A 20,854-nucleotide genomic window follows, 5' to 3' on the forward strand; every position below is an offset into this window, starting at 1 on the left:
TGATCCACTATCCCCTGTGTTAACAAGGCTGGAATTTAAAGAACTGTTACAATCCCAGTGGCAATATTGCATCAACCTACCTTTTTATTTGTGACTTGTAAAAACGACACAGTAATGGATAGTTAGGGACACAGCAATGAAGCAACAGGTAACATATTTTCTGCTAGGTGACTTCTATTGTATTCCAGTACTACTTAATTAGGCTTTCTACTGTCAATATCTATTAAACCATCAGCTTGTATCATATTTAATGACTGATACTGTTAGCTTTTATTATGACAAACGTTAAACACCATTTATGCATCAAGATCTTTAATCTTAATAGTAGAGTCCCCAGTGCCATTGCTCATAGATAGTGAGAGTCAGGGGAGGTAAGGGAAGCCTAATTGTGCACCTACATTGGTGCGACTAGCCGAGTGCTTCATTCAGCACCTTCACTTAATCTGTACTGCTCTTTAGCTTTTCTCCATCAGTGGCATTAGTAACCCTACACTAATCCTACTGTGCCAGTTTATTTGTTAAGTATTTCCTCACTTCCAGAAAAGTTTCCATTTTTCTAATAAAAAAATACCAAATCCCAAAACATCCCTAACCAAAATCACAAGTGGCATCTTTGGTGACTGTGACTATGGTGCATTTTCTCTCCTCATCTTCATCTGATGAAAGATCACTGACCTGAACCGTTAACTCTGTTTCTCTCTGCACAGATCCAGCGAGACCTGCTGAGGCTTTCCAGCATTTTCTGTTTTCATTTCAGATTTCCAGCATCCACAGTATTTTGCTTTTGAACGATGGATTGTTACGTCTCTTCTAAAGAGTAGGCATTCCTCACATTTTCATTTTTGTAATGAGAAATAATTGAGGTCTTAAACCGTGTATTTTATATTTATATTTTGGTGCCGTAATATTTTAAATAAATGACTGGAGAACTCAGCATTCTCACAGCTGAAAAAGTCACAAAAGGACATTTGCATTAATATAATTGAACCAGTGAACTCAGTTTCGTAAATAGAAGGAACAGCAGTAATTATGTAAATGTTTTTCTTTGCTGTTTCCTGGTTGCTATAAATATTTAATGTATTCTGTCCAATAAAAGAGATGGCAGTGATCCTGCCTGGAATTTGAGGCTATTTAACTTTAATGTGGACACACTGCCACCTGCTGGCGTAATCTATTACACAAGTGTACAGGTATTAATGTTTCATTTAACGACAATAGTAGTAAATTTGGCCTCTGTGTGCAATTATCCAATACAATTCCATTGTAAATTCTCTAAAAAGTACTTAAGTGTATGTAGAATAATGGCAGTCTTGTTTCCACACATTCAAAATGGAAGAATTTTATTTTTTAAATATGATAGCAACACAGAGCAGGAAGAGTGGACTGCCACTGATTAGAATCCTCGCTTAAATCCCACCACAGCTGCAATGAGATCTTCTAAATATGACCACTGTCGATTCACCTCCAACGTTCCTTCTAAGCTGGTTCAAAACATCTGGTCTCTTCTCTGCATTCTCTCATAATGAATACTCAAATCTGTTTAACCACTTTAGCACACCATATCCCCTTCATGTAGGTTCCAAAGCTAGGAGTTAAAGGCCGGTCTAGTAATGTAGTATGTCACTGTTACCTTTCCAGGCAGTGCTGAGCAGTTTCTGTTGCTCCGATTTCTCCCTGGATTAGGGAAGGGAATAATAAATAATAAACCAGGGTTTCTGTCCCTGATTGTTGTCTTGTGGCTCTTGCTGGAATGGGAGCATGCATCGATGTCGGGTGAGAAGAGAATTGGGCTCTGCTGTGATGCCCTCCCAAGTCAAACAGCTGGCCATCACCAATTAACTAGCCTTACCTGTGAAGAATGGGTACTTGGGCTGGGTGCCATAACCCAGGTGCGAAGGGAGAATGCGGGCAAGATAAAGGAGGTTTACATCTCCGGAGAACAACAACCTGCGTTTATATAGTGCCTTTAATGTAGTAAAATGTCTCAAAGGGTATTATCAAACAGAATTTGCAGGGAGTAGGACAGGTACTTGGCGATGAGCAACATACAGGTTATGGACAAAAAGTGGAGCTGTGGGACTAAGCACGACTATTCTAAGAGACAGCACAGCATGATGGGCTGGATGGCCTCCTTCTGTACTGTAAGTTTCTATGATGCTGAATAAAAACAATCTACTTAAAAACAAATTGAATATTCAACAAAGTGGCCTACATCTTCATTAATAACCATTTAATGTCGCATAAATATTGCCTATTTTCCCCATTAATGTATTTGGCATGTGAGATAAATGGTACAGTTGTGTTCATTCACCAATTTTCCAAACTCTCAAGTCAGTATTTTACACAAATTCAATCTGCATCCGGGTTAAAAGCAGGTCTTTTGGAATAACTTGGCTCAGTATTGCTGGTAATAGGCTTTGTGTTTGAAAACTTGGGTCAGTGCCAGTAACCTGGGCAGCTGCCTCCTCTGCAGGCACTAAACATTCCCGGGAACTGGGATCACCTCCCATGGTCACGAGTGACGTCTTGATAATCATCAGTTTCTCCTTGGCACACAACCTAATCCTGTTCTACCTTTTCCATCACTGCTGCCAGATCCAGATCAGGTGCATCATGGGACAGAGCAAAGGTCTCTTTCTACTTTGCCTGAATCATGTGTCTTTGCTGTAGTTCGAGAACAAAACCTTTAAAATGTATTCTCGCAACGTGGGTGACGATCTCTAATTACCCTGAGAGCTGCACTCAGATGAATTCCAGCCATCCTCATGAGTGAGGTTGTGAATTTACAAGATCACGAGATAATTGCAGATGAGAAAGAACATGCAGCCCACCTTAGTTCATCCAACCAGAAAGAGCTTGCAGTCTTCCCCCACCTCTCCATTCCAGCATCTGAATATTTCTGAAACAATTCCAGCAGTTTGTCCTCCACTGCTCTATCTGGGATTCTATTTCACGTGTTGGGATGACACTCGCAATCTTATAATTCACCTTTAACAGGTGTGAACCTGTGTCCTCTTGTCCTATGCACATATTTTAATTTAAGCTTATATTCTGGAATTATCTTTTTCTTAACTATTTTGTCTACACAGACTACAGCAGTTCAAGGAGAAGGCCTACAACCTTCTCAAGGCAACTACAGATAGACAGTAATTCTGTCCCAGTCAATGTTGCCCATATCTCAAAATCAAATATCTGCTATCTAGAACCTTGAAATTATCTAAATGGTTGTAATTACCAGGCTCAGCTGCTCGCCATTTCAGAGGGATCTATCTGAGAGACTTTTGGACATCTGTTCACTCATTTTAACCATATTTCTATATCACTGCAGTGAGACAAAACCCCGGGAGACCCAGATTCAGTAAAAGATCATTGAAGAACTATTAACAGAAAAGAATTCAGACTCCAGGGGCAGGATTTTCGCCAAGGACTTCTGAACCCCCCTGTCAGGCTCAAATGGGGGTGAGAAGCCCTCAATGTGTCGGAAACAGTCACTAATTGTGATTTTCTACGATTTGGCCAATTAGTGGCCAGAGGATGGGCTCGCCATCCAATTGAGATGACAGGCAGGCTCCCCAAACTGGTGGGCCAATAGGAGGCCGTTCAGCTTGAAAGCAGCTGCAGGATGCCTTGGCAGGTCAGTGAGAGAGTGAGAGTGAGAGTGAGAGTGAGAGATTGATTCAAAATGGAGGTGCCCTCTCCAACATTTTCAAATTGAAAATAAAAAATAACCTGTGCAGCCGGGCCACCACTGTGGGGTGGGGGGTGTACATGGGGAGGGTGGTGAAGGGCAACCTGCAGCTTCTGCTGCACCCAGGCAGGCAAGGTGGGCATCTAGGCCTGCCTGGAGTGCTGGCACCAAGCACCCCCCCCCCCCCACCACCGCCCCCGTCTGCCACCAGAAGACCCCCTCCAGGCAGGTAAACCATCTCCTGCCACCTACGAGGTCCTGGAGGCCGACTAGAAAATCTCAGTCGGCCTCCGTTAATAAGCCTTATTAAGCCTTTAAGTGGCTTAATAGGCTACCCGCTGCTTTCAGGCAGGTATCCCTGCCTTGATCCCCCCCATCCTGCCTCCAGGAAAATGGCCCGGGGGCTGGGGCTAGGGAACCAACAGCAGGCCGGCACAAAATCCTGCGTCCGCCTGCCTTCCTTTCTGCCCTCAGTGGGGGCTAAAGATCTTGCTCCAGAACTCTACTTTCCAGTTAAGTAATAACTGGTCAGCAAGTTAAAACGTTCTCCTACTGTATTCATTTCATTTCTGAATATTGACTCAATATATAGTTTTGGCCTGAACTACAATACCCAACATCTCAGTTTTCTGCCTATTGAACAGGTTGACATCATATGCATCATTTCAGTGCAAAATATCTCCGTAAAATATATCCTGCTACCCCATTTGCTCCATGCTTCGGGATATAAGATTTGCGTCAACGAAGGCAAAGATCTGTCAATGTTTTGTTGACATAAAGTTGGGTCAAGTGTGATGGGAGAAACCCTGAACACTGGCAGTAGGTAAAAAGGTAAAACCAGTGTTGCCCACGCTGACATTAATGATGAAGAAATTCACTCCATAAAGAAATGTAAATGTAGAACTATTTGATCTGAGCAGATTTCAGGGAAGATCACATTGTGTTGTATTGGAGTGCGATGCAGCCATTAAGGACGAGTCCTGTCTCCGCTGAGTGTAACCAGCTGAAATAACTCCAGTAGATCTCACATCATCCCCAATTGGGTCAGTACGATACGTAATTTGTAGCTCATAATGTTTTGTTCCATGCTCGATTTTAAAATCTTCGTCCTTATGCTCATACCCCTCCATGGTCTCACCTCCTATCTCTGTAATCTCTTCCAGCCCCAAAACCCTCCGAGATATCTGCGCTCATCTAATTCTGGCCTCCTTGAGCATCCCCAATTTTAATTGCTCCACCATTGGCGGCTATGCATTCAGCTGCCTAGGCTTTAAGCACTGGAATTGCCTCCCTAAACCTCTCCGCCTCTCTCCCTTCTTTTAAGGCACTCCTTAAAACCTACCTCTTTGACCAAGCTTTGGTCAACTGCCCTAATATCTCCTGATGTGGCTCGGTGTCAAATTTTGTTTGATAACACTCCTTGGGACATTTTACTATATTAAAAGGTGCTATATAAATGTAATGTGTTGATATTGGCTATGAGATAAAGTGAGAGGAGCCACTTGATAGTAATTTGTACCAAATTTATGTTGTCCAATGAAATCAGATTGAAACAAAGATCTTCAATTTAACACGCTTTGGTGTTAAATTATTCACTCAGGTGAGATGGAACAGACACGCATCAGGATACTGCACAAATACGGAGGTCTTTCTGAGTCTGAACTCAGTCCGATTGTTACGATGCTGAAGCATGAGTGGGGATTCGGAAGACTAAGTACAGGTTATGAATGAAACAAGGTTATGTTGCTTGTGAAACAGAGACAGAAAATGCTGGGAATACACAGCAGTCTGTCAAGAGCTGAAAAGACAAAAGGCAGGTTGAGGTTTCAAGCACATCAAATTTTCTGTTAAATTAGGACCGTAGTTGTTCTCCTACTGCCGTGCAGCGCATGGCAAGCTATTACGTGACTATTAATTGTGGGTCTCACAGATCTAACTTGTGATGTTTATTGTGAATAAAGTCTGATGTGCTTTGCTGGATCACTAAACAGGGTATGTTCGACTGCAAGTGGTCTGTGACTGAACAATGGTCAACAAGTAGTTTTTTCAAAAGCAGACAGCCGCTCACTTTCATGAACACACACCAAAAATCAAATAGCATTAAAAATAAAATCTTTATTTAACTTTTCAACCGTTGTCATTGTTGATGCAAACAACTGTACAGATTGTCAGTCACTATAAAAACAAATCCGTCAAGAAATTCTGAAAACACTTAAAAATACCCAAATGAAAAAATACATTTTCACAGATAATTGCATCTTGATGAAAAACATTTGCTCAAAAATGGACCCACAAAATTTTACTCACCATTTAAAGTAATTGGTTTTCATTAGGGCAGAAAGTACAGTAGTTTTTTTGCACAAAATCTCTACATAACAAACATGTAGGTCCCAGTAATTCTAAAGCTGTCACTGGGCACCAACTGCAAGTCTTCCAAAACAACACTATCAGCAGAATGCAGTACTGTTAAGGTCACTTCTTCTGGAATAACTTGCAACTTTTTGCCCTTCTGTAATAGCACCCCCTTCATTTCAAAAGATCCCCTTGATTTAGGAGAATGCTGTAGTTCTCTGTGAGCCACCGTTAATATTGGTTGACCACTTGGAAGTGCTGTCCGATTCCTCACTTAATTCCCAGCACTTCTCTGCTTGGTACCCAAGGCAGTCTACCAACTCGGAGTCCAATTGTGAATGCAACATAGGCTAGAATCTGCAGGCAGGACTGCTGATCCTTGGCACAGGATCTGATTCACAGAGCTACACCAATCTGACCAGGCTTTTTATCCTCCACCCTCCAGAATTCCAGTGAATTCTCCAATGCCCTCATTTTCTTCCAACTTTTATCTTTTACCAGATGTCAACTGATGAACACAAGCAAAGTCACACTTTCATTACCAAACATGACATTATGACAGGACAGTAACAACAGCATCAGTGCAGCAAACATTTAAACTCACAGTTAATCTTCAAAGTGTACACCTGAGGTAATATTTTCACTGGGACATAGGTAAGATTACTGAATTGTACAATTATGAACTGAAAATTCATTGTAGATTAAGGACGGAGTGAATTAAGATCTTTTAAAAGTTAAGTTCACACACCAAACTGTTTATTTAAATTTATGAATGGACAGTATGCCCAAATGGACTAAGTGAATGATTTGCATTTATACAGCGCGTTATTACATCTCTCAGGTCAGTCCAGGCTCAGTGGTAGCTCTCTCGTTTCTGAGTTAGAAAGTTTTGGGTTTAAGTCCCTCCTCAAAGACTTGAGCACAGAATCCAGGCTGATACTCCAGTGAAGTACTTTAAACCGAGGCCCTGTCTGCTCTCTCTAAGGTGGACTTAACAGATCCCAGGGCACTATTTTGAAGAAAATCAAGGGAGTTATTGCCCATGCCTCAGCCAATTTTTATCCCTTAATCAACATCACAAAACAAATTATCTGCTCATTGTCACATTGCTGTTTGTGGGATCTTGCTGTGCCTAAATTGGCTGCCACGTACCCTACATTACAGCAGAGGACAGTTCAGAAATACTTAATTGGCTGTAAAGCGCTTTGGAATGTCCTGAGGTCGTGAAAGGTGCTGTATAAATGCAGGTCTTCAGAGATGTCCCAAATCATTTCACAAACATTGTTAAACTTTGAAGTGCAGTATGTTACATCAATAAATGCAGCAGTTATTCCTGGCCTGGAAAACTAAAGCACTTGTTCAGTCTTAACAACAAAAAGCCAACCACCCGGGAACTTGTTGAACTTTGCTTTGCCATGGTTGCAGTTAAACAAATTCAATTCAAGGATCTTCGTGATGAAGTACTTCACACTGAGGCAAAGCCACATGTCAAATCAAAATGTATCGTATATGTGGCATGTACCAAAGTGAACATTTCACAATTAAAGTTAACCAGACACAGCTCAATAACGAAAGATTTCAAATCATGAACAAAAGCAGAATAAAGCAATGTCCCAACACAACTTAATAATAACACAAACCTATCACTGGAAAGGCAACTTGTACATATTCACCACCACTGGAGGAAGAGGATTGGAGTTTAAGGAATGTCCAGCTTGCTCATGTTAACTGTACTCTTCCCTAAAATATGGCTAAGGGAGCAGATTGGTTACCCTCCAAGATCACTCACAAATTGGCAGTTTCAGTGCCTCTGTAACATTCAGTGCAAAATTGTCATACTTGGACATCAAGTCTCATTCCAGGGGCTGTTTCAAACCTCGCGCTAAATCATTTGCCCTAAATACAAAATACAACGGCAGACACAACATGGCTCTCTGTTAATTGTATATTAATTGTGTTAAATTGTAGGCAGTGGTGGGCATTAACTGGTGATTCAGTTGAATCCCTATAAATAGACAGACTGAAACTGTGTTTGTTGGGTTAGGAGGTGTATGTTTGTAATGTGTAACTCTGTAAATAAATATAAATGTGTGTAAAGATTGGCTCCAGTTCTATCCTTCATCAACTGGCATTCTGGAGAACATTCTGTCCCCATGTAAGTCAGAGATAGGGTTCTAACCCCCGATGCCACACCCACTGTTTGTATTGGGCGAGTCTCTTCGCTAGCAGAGAGAGCCTTCCTGCTCTCCCTTTTGAAGTTTCCACTACATATTGCCCATTTTGACTAAAATATCTTCTAATGCCGGGTACATAAATCACAATACTGTGATTGCTGAGATCACATAAGTCAGTGCTTTTGGTAATGACTTCCAGAACCTCAGCCAAAGTCTGCTGACAGCACTGAATGTTGGATAAAAGGAAAATACTGATCAGCATCTGTATTTTGTAAATTGCATTATATGCCTCTTCCCTTATCAATGTAGCTGTGGTTAAATGCCCCCGGCTTCTTTTCAAAAAGGATACCTGAGAAAGAAGAGACCTAGGTGACATTCAGAGAAAATATGTGCCTCTTATCCTGGTTAAATGTTTGGGAGCAACAGGTTTACAAAAAGCATCATGTTTAATTTATAAAAGGGGTCTGTCACCAGAAATCTGAACCATAATCACAGTTGACTACAAGGCTGCCCCAAGTTTCAATCATGCCTACAGGTGAAGATGGCACCATTTGAACATTTAAGAAAATGTAGCAAAGACTGTGGATTCATTGCCATATGATACTGGGAATTATTTTTGGTTTCACCGCCTGGGTGTTGGGATCTGCTGCAGTGGATTTCCAGCCCGCTTTAAGAACACACCCCCGGCTGAAATCAACAGAAAGGAAACCAGGTGGGTTCCACAGCGAGCATTCAACTTTAGCGAAGATGAAAATCTACCCTAACATATTCATTGCTTGTTAAGTTATTCTAAAATGGTCTGCTGATTTGATAGTTGTAGCCAGAATAAGCCCCCACACATTCCTCCCCAAGAATAAAAATACCACTTCAATAGCAAAGAGTAACTTCAGAAAATTTGTCCTGCCACAAGATTTAAACTCGGGTCAAGAGGGCAGATAGTCAGAATGCCATCTCATTAGCCTTGGTCAAATAGTGCATCGTAGTCAATAAACCAAACAAGTTTACCATGTGAGGGCTGGACCATTGTTATAGGCCACGTCTGAGGTTTCTCCACTGCCTTCTTCATTTTATTGACAATTGGATGCTTGCTCTTTCCGGTTATTAAGACAGCGACATTTTTTGATTTGTTTATTGCAGTTAAAGAAAGGGTCATCCTCTGGTGCGGTTTGACCGGGCTTTCTGAAAACAGAACCAGTTTGTTTTCAAGAGTTAGAGCCTGGCTGTTTGGAAATAGAGAGGCGGTATGGCCATCAGCACCCATCCCCAATAAAACAAAATCAAAACTTGTTCCATTAACCAACATTTTGATTTCATTTGTGTAGAGGTCTGTGCCATTGTCGTCCTCAACGCAGAGCCTTTGATTCATGTGGACGGGCATTGGGTGAATGTTGACATAAGGAATCTTGAAGTGCTTCAGCAGGTTGTCATGTAAGCTTCTGAAGTTCGATTTAGCATCAATAAGTGGAACGCACCGTTCATCCACCATCCAAAAGTGGGTTTGTTTCCAAGGGAACGTGTAATGATGCGCAGCCAACCTCTGGAACAAGCCGATTGGGCTTGAGCCTCCTGACACAGCAAGATGGAATTTCCCAAGTTCTTGCACAGTTGCTTGAGCTGTTTGATGTAGGTAGGAAGCCAGTTTAGCAATTAGTTCCTCTGTGTTTGCATGGACCAACTTATTCCCTTGGAACTGCGACCCTATCACCTTGTAATCCTTTGCAGTTTGATGGCTGGAGCTCTGCGATATGATCTCCACATGGTCTGGGGTGCTAAAGGATACCACTCTCCCTGCAACTGTGAAATCCAGTAAATCTCCATTCTGTGACCCACCAGGGTAAAGACGTGGGCTCTCCCTGGAAAACTCTTTAAGCAGTGGTGTCCAGACTCTCCACGATGCTAAAAGATCCTCGGTATTGACAAATGAGTCTCGTTTAGCCTGAAGAATCTGTGGTATTAACAACGTGTAAGCATCCTTTTGCATCACAGGGGTGTAGATATAATAGTCTGATAAGGGAAGGCCAAACATATGGACATCTGGAAATTCTGTCACTTGTTTCCAGCTCGATGCATTTATCACTGGTTTGAACAGGTTTTTACTGACCAAAATAGCTGGAAAATTCAAGTCTCCATGACCTACATAAAAGATTATTTGTCTCTGTTTGCATAGACTGGATTCAGCTTTTCTTGTTGACTCATTTTGGAGGCAGAAAGCTTTGTTTTTGAACACAATTCGAGTATAGCCAACTCTCTCATCCAGTGCTTTTCCAGCAGTCAGTATAAAAGGCACATTATCCCACTGAGGGCTGTCTAGGAACATCGCTACACCTGGAACACAGACAGAAAATTGACTGATTATATACAGACGACAAATGATGTATGTGAACACAAGTGACACTATGCACAGTGCTGCTGATCCACACTTCAACCAGAAAGACAGACTTGAATTTATATAGCACCATTACGGCCATAGGATGTCTGAAAGCATTTTACAGCCAATGAAGTCGCGCCTTCGTTGCAATGTAGGAAACGCGTATGCCAATTCACAGACATCAGAAATATAAGAAATAGAAATAGGAACAGGAACCTCGAGCCTGACCACCATTCAATACGATCATGGCTGATCTGCTGCCTCAACTCCATTTTCCCGTCTGCTCTCCCTATCCCTGAGATACCAAAGATCTATCTCTCTATCCCAGTCTTGAATAATGAAGCATAAAAAAAAATTACTGTACTGATTACCTTGTGAACAAATTAGCGGAGTTCACCAAGTTCGTGATTGAACACAGGTAGCAACATCATATGCTAACCAGCTGAGCTAAACAGCAAGCTCCCACAAACAGCAATGTGATAATGACCAGATAATCTGTTTTTGTAGTGTTGATCAAGGGATAAATATTGGCCAGAAACCAGGGAGAAATTCCCCTGCTCTTCTTCAAAATAGTGCCATGGGATCTTTTATATCCACCTGAGAGGGCCGACAGGGCCTTGGTTTAATATCTCATCCAAAAGACAGCACCTTTGGCAGCAGAGCACTCCCTTAGTACTGCAATGGAACATCAGCTTTGATTTTTGTACTCAAGTTTCTGGAATGAGACTTGAACCCACAATGTTCTGTCTCAGAAACAAGGGTGCTACCAACTGGCCAGAGCTGTGTGGGCCACAGCTGGGTCAAACAGTTTGTTTCCCCTCTGTTGCTGCATAAAATATCATAACACTACTGAAAGTTTACATGTCATTAACTCAAATGATACCACAACACTCATCACCTACATTGACTATCAACTATAGCTAGGTGAGCTTTATAGATGGAGAGAGTGAACACTCATGCTTGCGACTCCTGATCGTCACCAAGCCATTGCTGCTGGTTAGTGTGTGATTGGACATCGAGTGAGAGTGGGATTAGGCTCAATTCCTAAGTCCTCCAATGGCTAATCATGCCTCATTGGGTAGCAGTCTTGCCTCCGAGTCAGAAAGTTGTGGGTTCAAGTTTGACTTGTGCACAACAATCCAGGAGACACTCCAGCGCAGTACTAAGGGAGTGCTGCACTGTTGGAGATGCCTTCTTTCAGACAAGACGTTAAACGGAGGCCCCCCCCACCCCCCGGCCCCCGTCTGCCCTCTCAGGTGGATGTAAACGATCCCAAGGCACTGTTTCGAAGTAGAGCGGGGGAGTTCGCCCAGACATTTCTTTTGTAATTGTCTGACAATCACCATCTTAACTCGTGCACAAAGGATGGCCACTTCAGTTCAAATGAGAGAGATGCTGGCCCCCATGAAACTGTATTCCAGCAAGACATGGTGCCTTTTAGTTCAGAGAGAACAGAAACAAAATGAAAGCCGAATTATCCTTCTTAGTTTCACGACAAACTATCACAGAAACAATTAGTTTTGAAATGCATACACGGGATACACAACATTAAAACACAGGATGTCCATGGGCCTAACAACTGAGGAGCCTCAGAGCTACGAGTTAATTATAGAACTGACTTAAAAGATAACTTATTTCCCAAACCACTGCTCCAATGATGTAAAAAAACATGCAGATGTAGTAAAACAATTACCCCCCCAAAATTATCTTTAAAATTCATCAAATAAAGGTTTGCTATTTTCTTTTCAGATTGGTGTAGCACAGATGCTGGCTCTATGAAGCTTCTTGTGATCTGATCATGGATTTAGGGTCGAATGGTAGCAAAAATAAGAGATCATTTGGCCCAGCTACATTATCCTACAGTCCCTCCACCCCCCCCCCCCCCCCCCACCCCCTCACCCCCAATCACAGCATCTAATCTCCTCTGGTGCTGTTCCTGAGGTTTTGCCCACACTCGTCTATCCATAAAACCAGTCCAGTTATTAATCACTGTGTGCAAAGTGTTTCCTGTGATTTATTCTAAACTTTGTACCGATGTCCCGCTGTGCTGTCATGGTGTTACTTGAAATTGTGTTCTGGATTAATTATTTCTTCTTGATTAATAACCTTTCAAGGCTCAAGAGTGAGAGCTTTTATAAACTTTCCTTCCAACTCGATCCTCTGACATTGGAGTCCCGATTTTTAATGTGGGCAGCGGTGGTGTGAATAGGGGGCCGAGGTGGATGGCAAGCTATCCCAAACTCAGCAGTGTGAGGCCCGGGAGATTTTAACTCCCGGGCCTCACCTGCATAGACCCCATTAAGTCTCCCGCCCCAACGTGGTGGGGATCTGCAGCTGGAGCTGCGAACATGAGCAAAACATTGGGTGCCGGGGAACCAAAGGACTGGTCCTGGCACTCAGGAGTGTTTGGGAAAGGCTAGGGGTGTGTTGCTGTTGTAGCAGCAGCGTACTTAGGACATTCTTGATGATGTCTCAGAGTCTGTATAAGTTCAACTAAGAGCTCTATTATTTGCACATCACTATTTACACTCTCCTCAAGCCTCTCTAACTGGCATCCTTTGTGCTGCTTATCTCTTCTTCCAAATCCCATTACCATGTGACTGTTACATCATCACCACTACAGTGGGAGGGGGAGCTCTCACTGCTTCCTTATACTACAGGGAGGGCCTGGCGATGGGGCAGGCCCAGGGCAGGAGAAGCCTATACGCTCCTGTGGATTTTGCCCCTTAAAAGCCCAGTGAAGTTCTTCCTTGTGGATTTTTATCTTTAATGTCATCTTCACTGTTGTTCTAAATTCAGGAATAACATACTGCTTATCCCCTTTTATTCTTCCGCTGAGAATCAGCAGAGAGCAGAAGTCTCTCTCTTCCAAGTCTGCCCTGGAGTGTTTGCTACTTCCAACAATCATTGGCTGCTCAGTGGCTGGTGCCCCTGAAGTCTTTACCTTTTGATTTCCAAAATGGGACATTGTCTTCCCCTGGCCACCAGGCACGTTTGCACCTTATGTACTGGTTTATAATCTGTTATCGTCACTGGCAACAGTGGCTGACCACCCTCTACACTTCACTTAAGTCAACGTAAGAAAAACTCATGATAGGAAAGGGCTACTTGGCCCATTAAAGCTCATCACTTCCGTACTCTAGTTCTCCCAGACAAGCGTCCAACTGCACTTTGAACACCCTAATGTAATTTAATTGATTAACCTACCTGGCATTTACAAGCCTTTGAGTAATCACATTTCTTCTGATAGTTTTACTTTTCATTCATTGAAATTCATTTCCTACAGCCTTACCAGATTAGCTTATGTTAAATACTATTGTTCTTTAGCCTTGTCTATGCCATTTAATACTTCAGTGACGTATTCCCTTAAACTTTTTAAGCTGTAGTTCTAAAGCTTCCCTAACCATTGATGTACTGTACTGCTGCTCATCCAGTCGGTCGGTGAAGCAAACTTAATCTCGATTGAGGATATTTTGCTTCCTTGCTGAATTTGTTTTCTCCTTGCTTACTCCGTGCAGCATGCAATATTTTAACGTTTGCATTTATAATCTGTTTAGTCACCAGACGGGCCCTTTATCCCCTTCCCCCTTTCCTTTCCTGCAGCGTATTTGCTAACAGACAAAAATATTTGAACGAGATTTATTTTTAAAATGCCAATGATTTTTCTGTGAATAGACATAAAACACAGAGATCCCAGTGTCACTAATACAAAAGAGCACGTGATCGTTAAGGAAACACTCTTGGCTTACATCACAAGTGTGTCCATTTCAGTGAAATGTATGAATGCAGTGCTCTCTTCTGGAGCTGTGTAAATAAGGTTACTTATGAAGCCTGATTTGTCCCCAGCTGATTGTGCATTGTTCCTCGTACTTATCCTTATGCTTACCTTATGTTAGCATAGTGGTAATGTTGCTAGTGTTGTGACCGAGGCGGGAGGAGAGCACTGTCTTTTCTAGTTCCGCTTCTCCAAAGATCACAACATATATTTTTTTTTAATGTTTACCCAGTTACCGATGTAGTCAATCATATACTCTACTCTTTATCCCAGAATAAAATATACCAACTAGGTTTCTTTAGTAAACAACAAAATTATCAGTTTATCAAACAAGACTTAACCAGTAACAAAGCAAAGCATTAACACACAGATTGAAATATGAAAGTTCCCCTTTTTAAGTTCCCCCCACACAAATTCACTGAAAAAACTACAGAAATTCTCTCTGTAGAGGTCTGTTACAAAAAAAAGAATACTTTGGCCAAATACTTGCTAATTCTTGAAGAAAAAAAGAGAGAAGAAATGGAAAGATGTCAGTTGTCCCTTTTTGGTCTAGCATCCCAAATATGCATAGACGGCTGTCACTGGGATCTTTCTAGAGCAATTCTTTTCAGGCGATGTTGAAGATCAGTTTGGCAGTCTTTTCAGGTGAAATGCAGCATCAGGAGTTTCTGGCAGGCATTTCAGGAAAAATGCAGCATCAGTTTCTCTATTTCTTACACTTGATTTTCAGGAAGTTCTCAAAGAGATGGAAGAGAGTGAGCTAATGGTGGATGCTCTCTTGGCCTGTTTTCTCTAACTCTCTTCAAAACAGTTCACATCCCAACACACTGTTCAAAGTGAAACCAAAAACAATATCTCAAGAGTCAAGCCTCCTGACCCCTATAAATCTTGACCTGTCACTTCTCTGTAAACATCTTCCCCAGGTCACCAAGGTTTCTATTGTTTATTGCTTAAAGCACATGACTTCCAGCAAGGCTGTGTCACGGACTTGCATTATTTTTCTCCTCAGATTAAAACTGCGTGCCTTTAAGACTCTGTTTGAAAGCAGTATGCCATTAAGACAGGGACAGAAGTTTTGGATTTTCTGAGACACAGTGTGCCAGCTGCACTTGTTACCCTAGATCAGCAATGCCCACATCCCAAGAAGGAATTTAAAAAAAATACCCTTCTTAAGAATCAGAGAACGTCAAATCACAGGAACAAGTCACTCATTCCATCAAACCTCCTTCATGAGCTACCTAATCCAATCCGTCTGTCCTGCCTACTAACCGTACCCTTTAACATTCCACTTTTTCAAGCAACAGGCTCATTCCCTTTTAAAAGAATTCATGGAGTCTGATTCAGAGAGGGGTTTATTCCAAAGAATTCCACATTTGAACCAAGGAAGCACACTGCACAGTTGTTTGGACAGTGCAATGCTAATATGTTCTTTTTCCATGATATTGATTCCTTTTAATGGGCAAGCCCGCAGAGTTTGATGTGCACTTGCAATGATTTTACAAGATACTGTGACAGATGTTCCTAGGGAAGAAAGTGGTTACTGGCACACTACAAAGGAGTCTAATCCACTATTTAAATTTATAGTATTTACATCAAGCAAACAGGCCAGTCAGCCTAACTGGTCTGTGCCAGTGTTGATGCTCCACATGAGCCTCCTCGCATCTTACCTCATCTAACCCCATCATCACATCCTTCTATTTCTTTGTCCCTCATGTGCTTATTCATCTTCCTCTTAAATATAGCTATACTATTTGCCTCAACTACACGTATTCAAAGTAAAGTTTCTCCTGAATTCCTTACTGGATTTACTAGTGAACGTCTTATACTTAAAATGTATTGCATTAGAGCCGAGCAGGCTAAGAGGAGATTAGATAGAGATGTTTAAAATCATGAAGCATTTAGAGTAAGTAAAGAGAAACTGTTTCCAATGGCTGAAAGGTCAATAACCAAAGAACACAGATTTAAGGTGATTGGCAAAAGAAGCAGACGTGACATGAGGAAAAGGTTTTTTTTTACGCACAAGTGGTTAGGATTTGGAATGCACTGCCTAATAGGGTGATGGGAACATTCAATAGCAGTTTTCAAAAGGGAATTGGATAAGTACTTGAAGAAAAAAAAAAATCGCAGGGGTATGGGGCAAGACCGAGCAGGGCTACCTAGAATGCTCTTCGAAAGAGCTGACACACACTCAATGTTCCAAATGGCCTCTTTCTGTGCTGTACTATTCTAATGAACACAACCAAAGCAGCCTATCAATTTATATTTCTATTGATAAAAGACAATGTTATCAGATGACATCTGGGATGGACTATTTCATCAGATCCCAGATGTCAATGTTCTGCACTGTGAATGAAATCATGCCTAACATTGGGATTTTGTGTGAAATGTTAAGCTCAGTATAGGTTGAAAGCTATCAGGAGGCAGCAAAACTCTAGTCCAGGCCACAGAGAGAAGGAACATCACAATCAACAAGGTTACAGCTAAAGTTAGAGAATTCTTCACAATGATTTAACTGCACATGTATTTAGTCTAATATAAATGTGAATTATAGGACTGGGACGCTGAGGAAAGCAACATTATTGTCAAATGCAGTTCAGAGTCAGTTGTTTCAGCATTCCAATTGGCTTCATTTATGGTGTTCATTGGCTCAATTTTAATAAAAGGAAAAGTGGAAACAATGAGAAAATCGATTTAAAGAACAGGGGAATTTGAATCAGTCAGAAGGTTTCTGCATCTCACAGATACATTGAGAATCTTTCCACCGTCTGGAATTTGAGCACCCTGCACAAGATTTTTTATCTACAGGACATAAATTCTGGAAAATACTGCTCGCACCACAACCTGCACTGCAGAGCGACGTGTGTTTTGAGTTTGAAAAAAATTGCCCCGTCTCTCCCCCCCCATTCCCCCGCTCAACTGGGAATGTTCCAATTACCTTCCTGTGATACCCTACATAATTTTAGCCATCTCGTGCATATTAAAAGCAACCAGCCAGTAACTGCTGCACAAGACAATGGAGTCATTCAAAATCATCTCAGCAAACTTGGAACTAATTTTCAGATGAAATGGTAAACTTACAATACAGTGTTCCCCGCCCACAAAAAAAAAATAGTTTTTCCTGTCTAGCAGTGCTCTTATATAATTCTGGTTAGGGAGAGAGAGGGTAACTTCACTATCTGATGAAATAGTCCATCCCAGATGTCAATAACCTATACAGAGGTGTGATTACTGAACAACAGTTCAGCACAATGTGACCAGTAATAGTGCCTCAGTACTTAAGGATTTATTTTACTGATCCAATAACTGGTGAGCTCACTCGAAAGTAACTTGGCTTCACAAATGCTCCAGTGGAACAGATTGGAAGAAATATTTTCCTCTTTTATCTGGATCCATTCTTTGTGAAATTGCAATTCTTCCAGCTGCAGCTCCCCATGGTTCTGCCTCACTCATACAACCATTCTTACCAATTGTAGCATGCCACACAGAAAATGACCTGATACCTTTTCTCATCAGTGATCGGCATTAGTGCTGCATTGAGAGATAACTTGGAGTGACGTTTTATCACCCTCTCTGACATGCTGCTGTGTGGAGGGCACCGCAGGGTTCAAATTCCTCTGTGTGCTATTTTAAAAGAAATAATGTTCGCACCTGTGTTAATGCAATGCAGGTAGAAATTTTAAGTGAGTGTGTTAACCAGTACATTAAGTTTACAACACAGTGGAAATTAAAGACGCATTTGTACTCTGCTCATGGCACTTAACAGTGAATCACTTGTGAATTCACTTTGGGTTTGCAGGTCCTCTTTAAGCTGGCACCTCCAGACCCCAATCTCAACTCTTGCACTTCATTTGATGGGGATGTCATAATGCATGCACATCAAACATTTCAGTCTGGAGGCGGTTTTTGGATTAAAATTATTTGTTACTTTGCTAAAATCTGCTCCTTGGGACTTCCGTCATGCATCCACTGGAATTCTCTCCCGAACCTTTCCGCCTCTCTCTACTCCTTTCAGTCTCTCCTTGAAACCTAACTCTTTGAAAACAATCCTCATCGTATCTCATTGATAGCCGCATGCTTTAATAAAGCCTTCTGACTGTGTTGGACCGCTTTGGCCTGGGGCTAGAAGACTGATCTCCAATACGTGACAACTTTCTTCATCCATTTTGTTTCTTTTGTGATGATTTAACTCAGACTCACCCTGGAAAGAAACTGTTCCTAATGGCAGGAGATTCAGCAACCAGAGAACACTGACTGAAAATAATTGACCACAGAATTAGAGGGGAGATGGGAATTTTTTTTTTTCTTTTTAAACACAGCAAGTTGTTATTGGTCTGCAATGCACTGCCTGAAACGAAAGCAGATTCAAAAGTAACTTTCACGAGGGAATTGGATAAATACTTGAAATTGAAACATTTTGCGGAGCTATAGGGAGAAGGGGGGAGGGGGTATTGTGGGACTATTTGAACAGCTCTTTCAAATAACAGCTCTTTTTTCAAAGCTTTTGGTCACCTTTCCTAATATCTCCTTCTTTGGCGTCAATTTTTGTCTGATAATGCTCCGGTGACGAGCCTAGGGAAGTTTAGCTACATAAAAGACGCTATATAAATGAAAGTTGTTGTTGTTGACGTTGACCTGCAGTGGAATCTGTTAACACTGCGGTCTCAGCTCTGCAGATTGGATCTGAAAGTAACTGCAGCTGGATACAGAAAGGCACCATCATCTTCTGTGTCAGCAGCAAACTGGGAACGTTAAAAGTGGCGTGAATGACCCTGCACCCCAAAGGTCAGCAGCATATCAAGGCGAGAGCTGATATATTCCACCGTGTGCCGTGCTAGTCAGTGAGAGGCTAAGTTCAGAGTGGTTGAATAATACACCTACCAGCAAAGGTTGGAACGGTGCTCGTGTAATCAGCTGGCTTCTGGAGCTCGTGTCTGACCTCGGCATTGTATGCTTGATATTGGCCAGTGACGGCACTCCTCTTCGCGAGTTTTTCCAAGCTGGCATACACCTTCATTTTGTTTCTGTGAATCTCCTCAGAGTCGCTGATGTTTATTGGGGTCTCCATGGCGACAAAAGTCAGAATTTCCGTCAGGTGGTTCTGAATAACATCACAAATGACACCATACTTCTCATAAAAGCTCGTGCGACCTGCGGAGGGAGCAACGTTGGACGTTAATAATCCTGAATTAGACAGCTGCAAGTTTAAAAACAAAATCCTCTGTGTTTTAACAGTCAGAGCACTCAAGGGCACTAGTGATTTGCTGCTTTGGAATCTGCTGGCAGACAGTGGAGAGAAATCTGCTGAGCTACTATCTCAAAAGTTCACTTGGAATCAGAGACTCTTACAACACAGAAGGAGGCCATTCGGCCCATCCTGCCTGTGCTGGCTCTTTGAAAATCTATCCAGTTAGTTCCACCACCAGCCACATCCCCCCCCACCACCCCCCCCCCTTTCCTCATAGCTCAGCAAATTTTTCCATTTCAAGTATTTATCCAATTCCCTCTTATAAGTTATTTTTGAACCTAATTCCCTTTCAGGCAGTCAACTGCAGACCAATAACAACTCGTTGTGTTAAAAAAAAAATTCTCATCTCCCCCGCCCCCCCAATTCTCCGGTCAATTATCTTCAATCTGCGTCCTCTGGTTACTGAACCTCCTGCCATTAGAAACTCTTTCTTTCTAGGGTGAGTCTGAGTTAAGTCACCACAAACGGAACCAAAAGTTGCCACATATTGGAGATCAGTCTTCTAACCCAAGGCCAAAACAGTCCAATACTATCGGAAGGGAACTGCAGGCTTTGTTAAAACACACGCCTAACACTGAGGTACAGAAGCAGAATCCTGCGGATGCTGGAAATGTGAAACAAAAACAGAAAATACTGGAACTTTTGTTGTACTGTCCTCTGAAATTTGGATTGTTACCCTCTAGAATGAACTGGAAAACACGGCTACATGTTCTGCATCGCATGGCAATCACTCGGCTCATGTGTTTGAAAGCTCGGGGAGATCGTGATACACATTGTAATACCTTATATTAAAACATCTCAACCTCCAATGTGCCCCCAATGACGGGCTCTGGAAGAAATTGGTTAGCGTCTGCGTTCCTGAAAGAAAACGCCACGTGGACATCAGATGCAAACAAGATGGGGCTTGATTGTGATTCCTCCCACAGTCGAATAACTATTAACCTAGGCTCATGCACCAAGAAATACTACTTGGACAAGGTTTCACAGGGCCATGGAACTGTATCCCATTAAGGTTTGGTGGCTTTAGGATAGGGGGGGAGAAAACTGGAAGAAAACCATTCCACTTCTCTAGATTTTGTCAGCGTTATTATTTGTCTATTCCATGAACTACAACATGTGCAGAGCACTAATGTTACAAAACAGCACCATCTGGAGGCCTAGCGAACGTACAGTGCAGTATGAGCAGCCAAGTGATAGTTTCAGCTTGGATTCTCAGTAGCTGAACAGTTCACCTCATTTTTTCCCTTTTCTT

General features: G+C 42.0%; 2 protein-coding genes across 2 annotated transcripts in view; both read right to left on the bottom strand.

Moving 5' to 3' along the window:
* The window catches only part of spsb1 (splA/ryanodine receptor domain and SOCS box containing 1), an 86,340-nt gene extending 85,646 nt beyond the window's left edge, over positions 1-694 (bottom strand). Inside the window, exon 1 of the mRNA XM_068016980.1 lies at positions 676-694. The gene's annotated coding sequence lies outside the window, so the exon portion shown is untranslated. The remainder of the gene's footprint in view (positions 1-675) is intronic.
* Positions 695-5,783: 5,089 nt separating this feature from the next.
* The window catches only part of h6pd (hexose-6-phosphate dehydrogenase (glucose 1-dehydrogenase)), a 75,095-nt gene continuing 60,024 nt past the window's right edge, over positions 5,784-20,854 (bottom strand). The window contains exons 5-6 of the mRNA XM_068016983.1: positions 19,236-19,505; positions 5,784-10,539 (exon numbers count right to left, since the gene is read on the bottom strand). Coding sequence (XP_067873084.1) covers positions 9,170-10,539; positions 19,236-19,505 — 1,640 coding nt within the window. The 3' untranslated portion in view covers positions 5,784-9,169. The remainder of the gene's footprint in view (positions 10,540-19,235; positions 19,506-20,854) is intronic.

This window comes from Heterodontus francisci, chromosome 37, assembly GCF_036365525.1.
Source record: "Heterodontus francisci isolate sHetFra1 chromosome 37, sHetFra1.hap1, whole genome shotgun sequence".
Lineage (NCBI taxonomy): Eukaryota > Metazoa > Chordata > Chondrichthyes > Heterodontiformes > Heterodontidae > Heterodontus > Heterodontus francisci.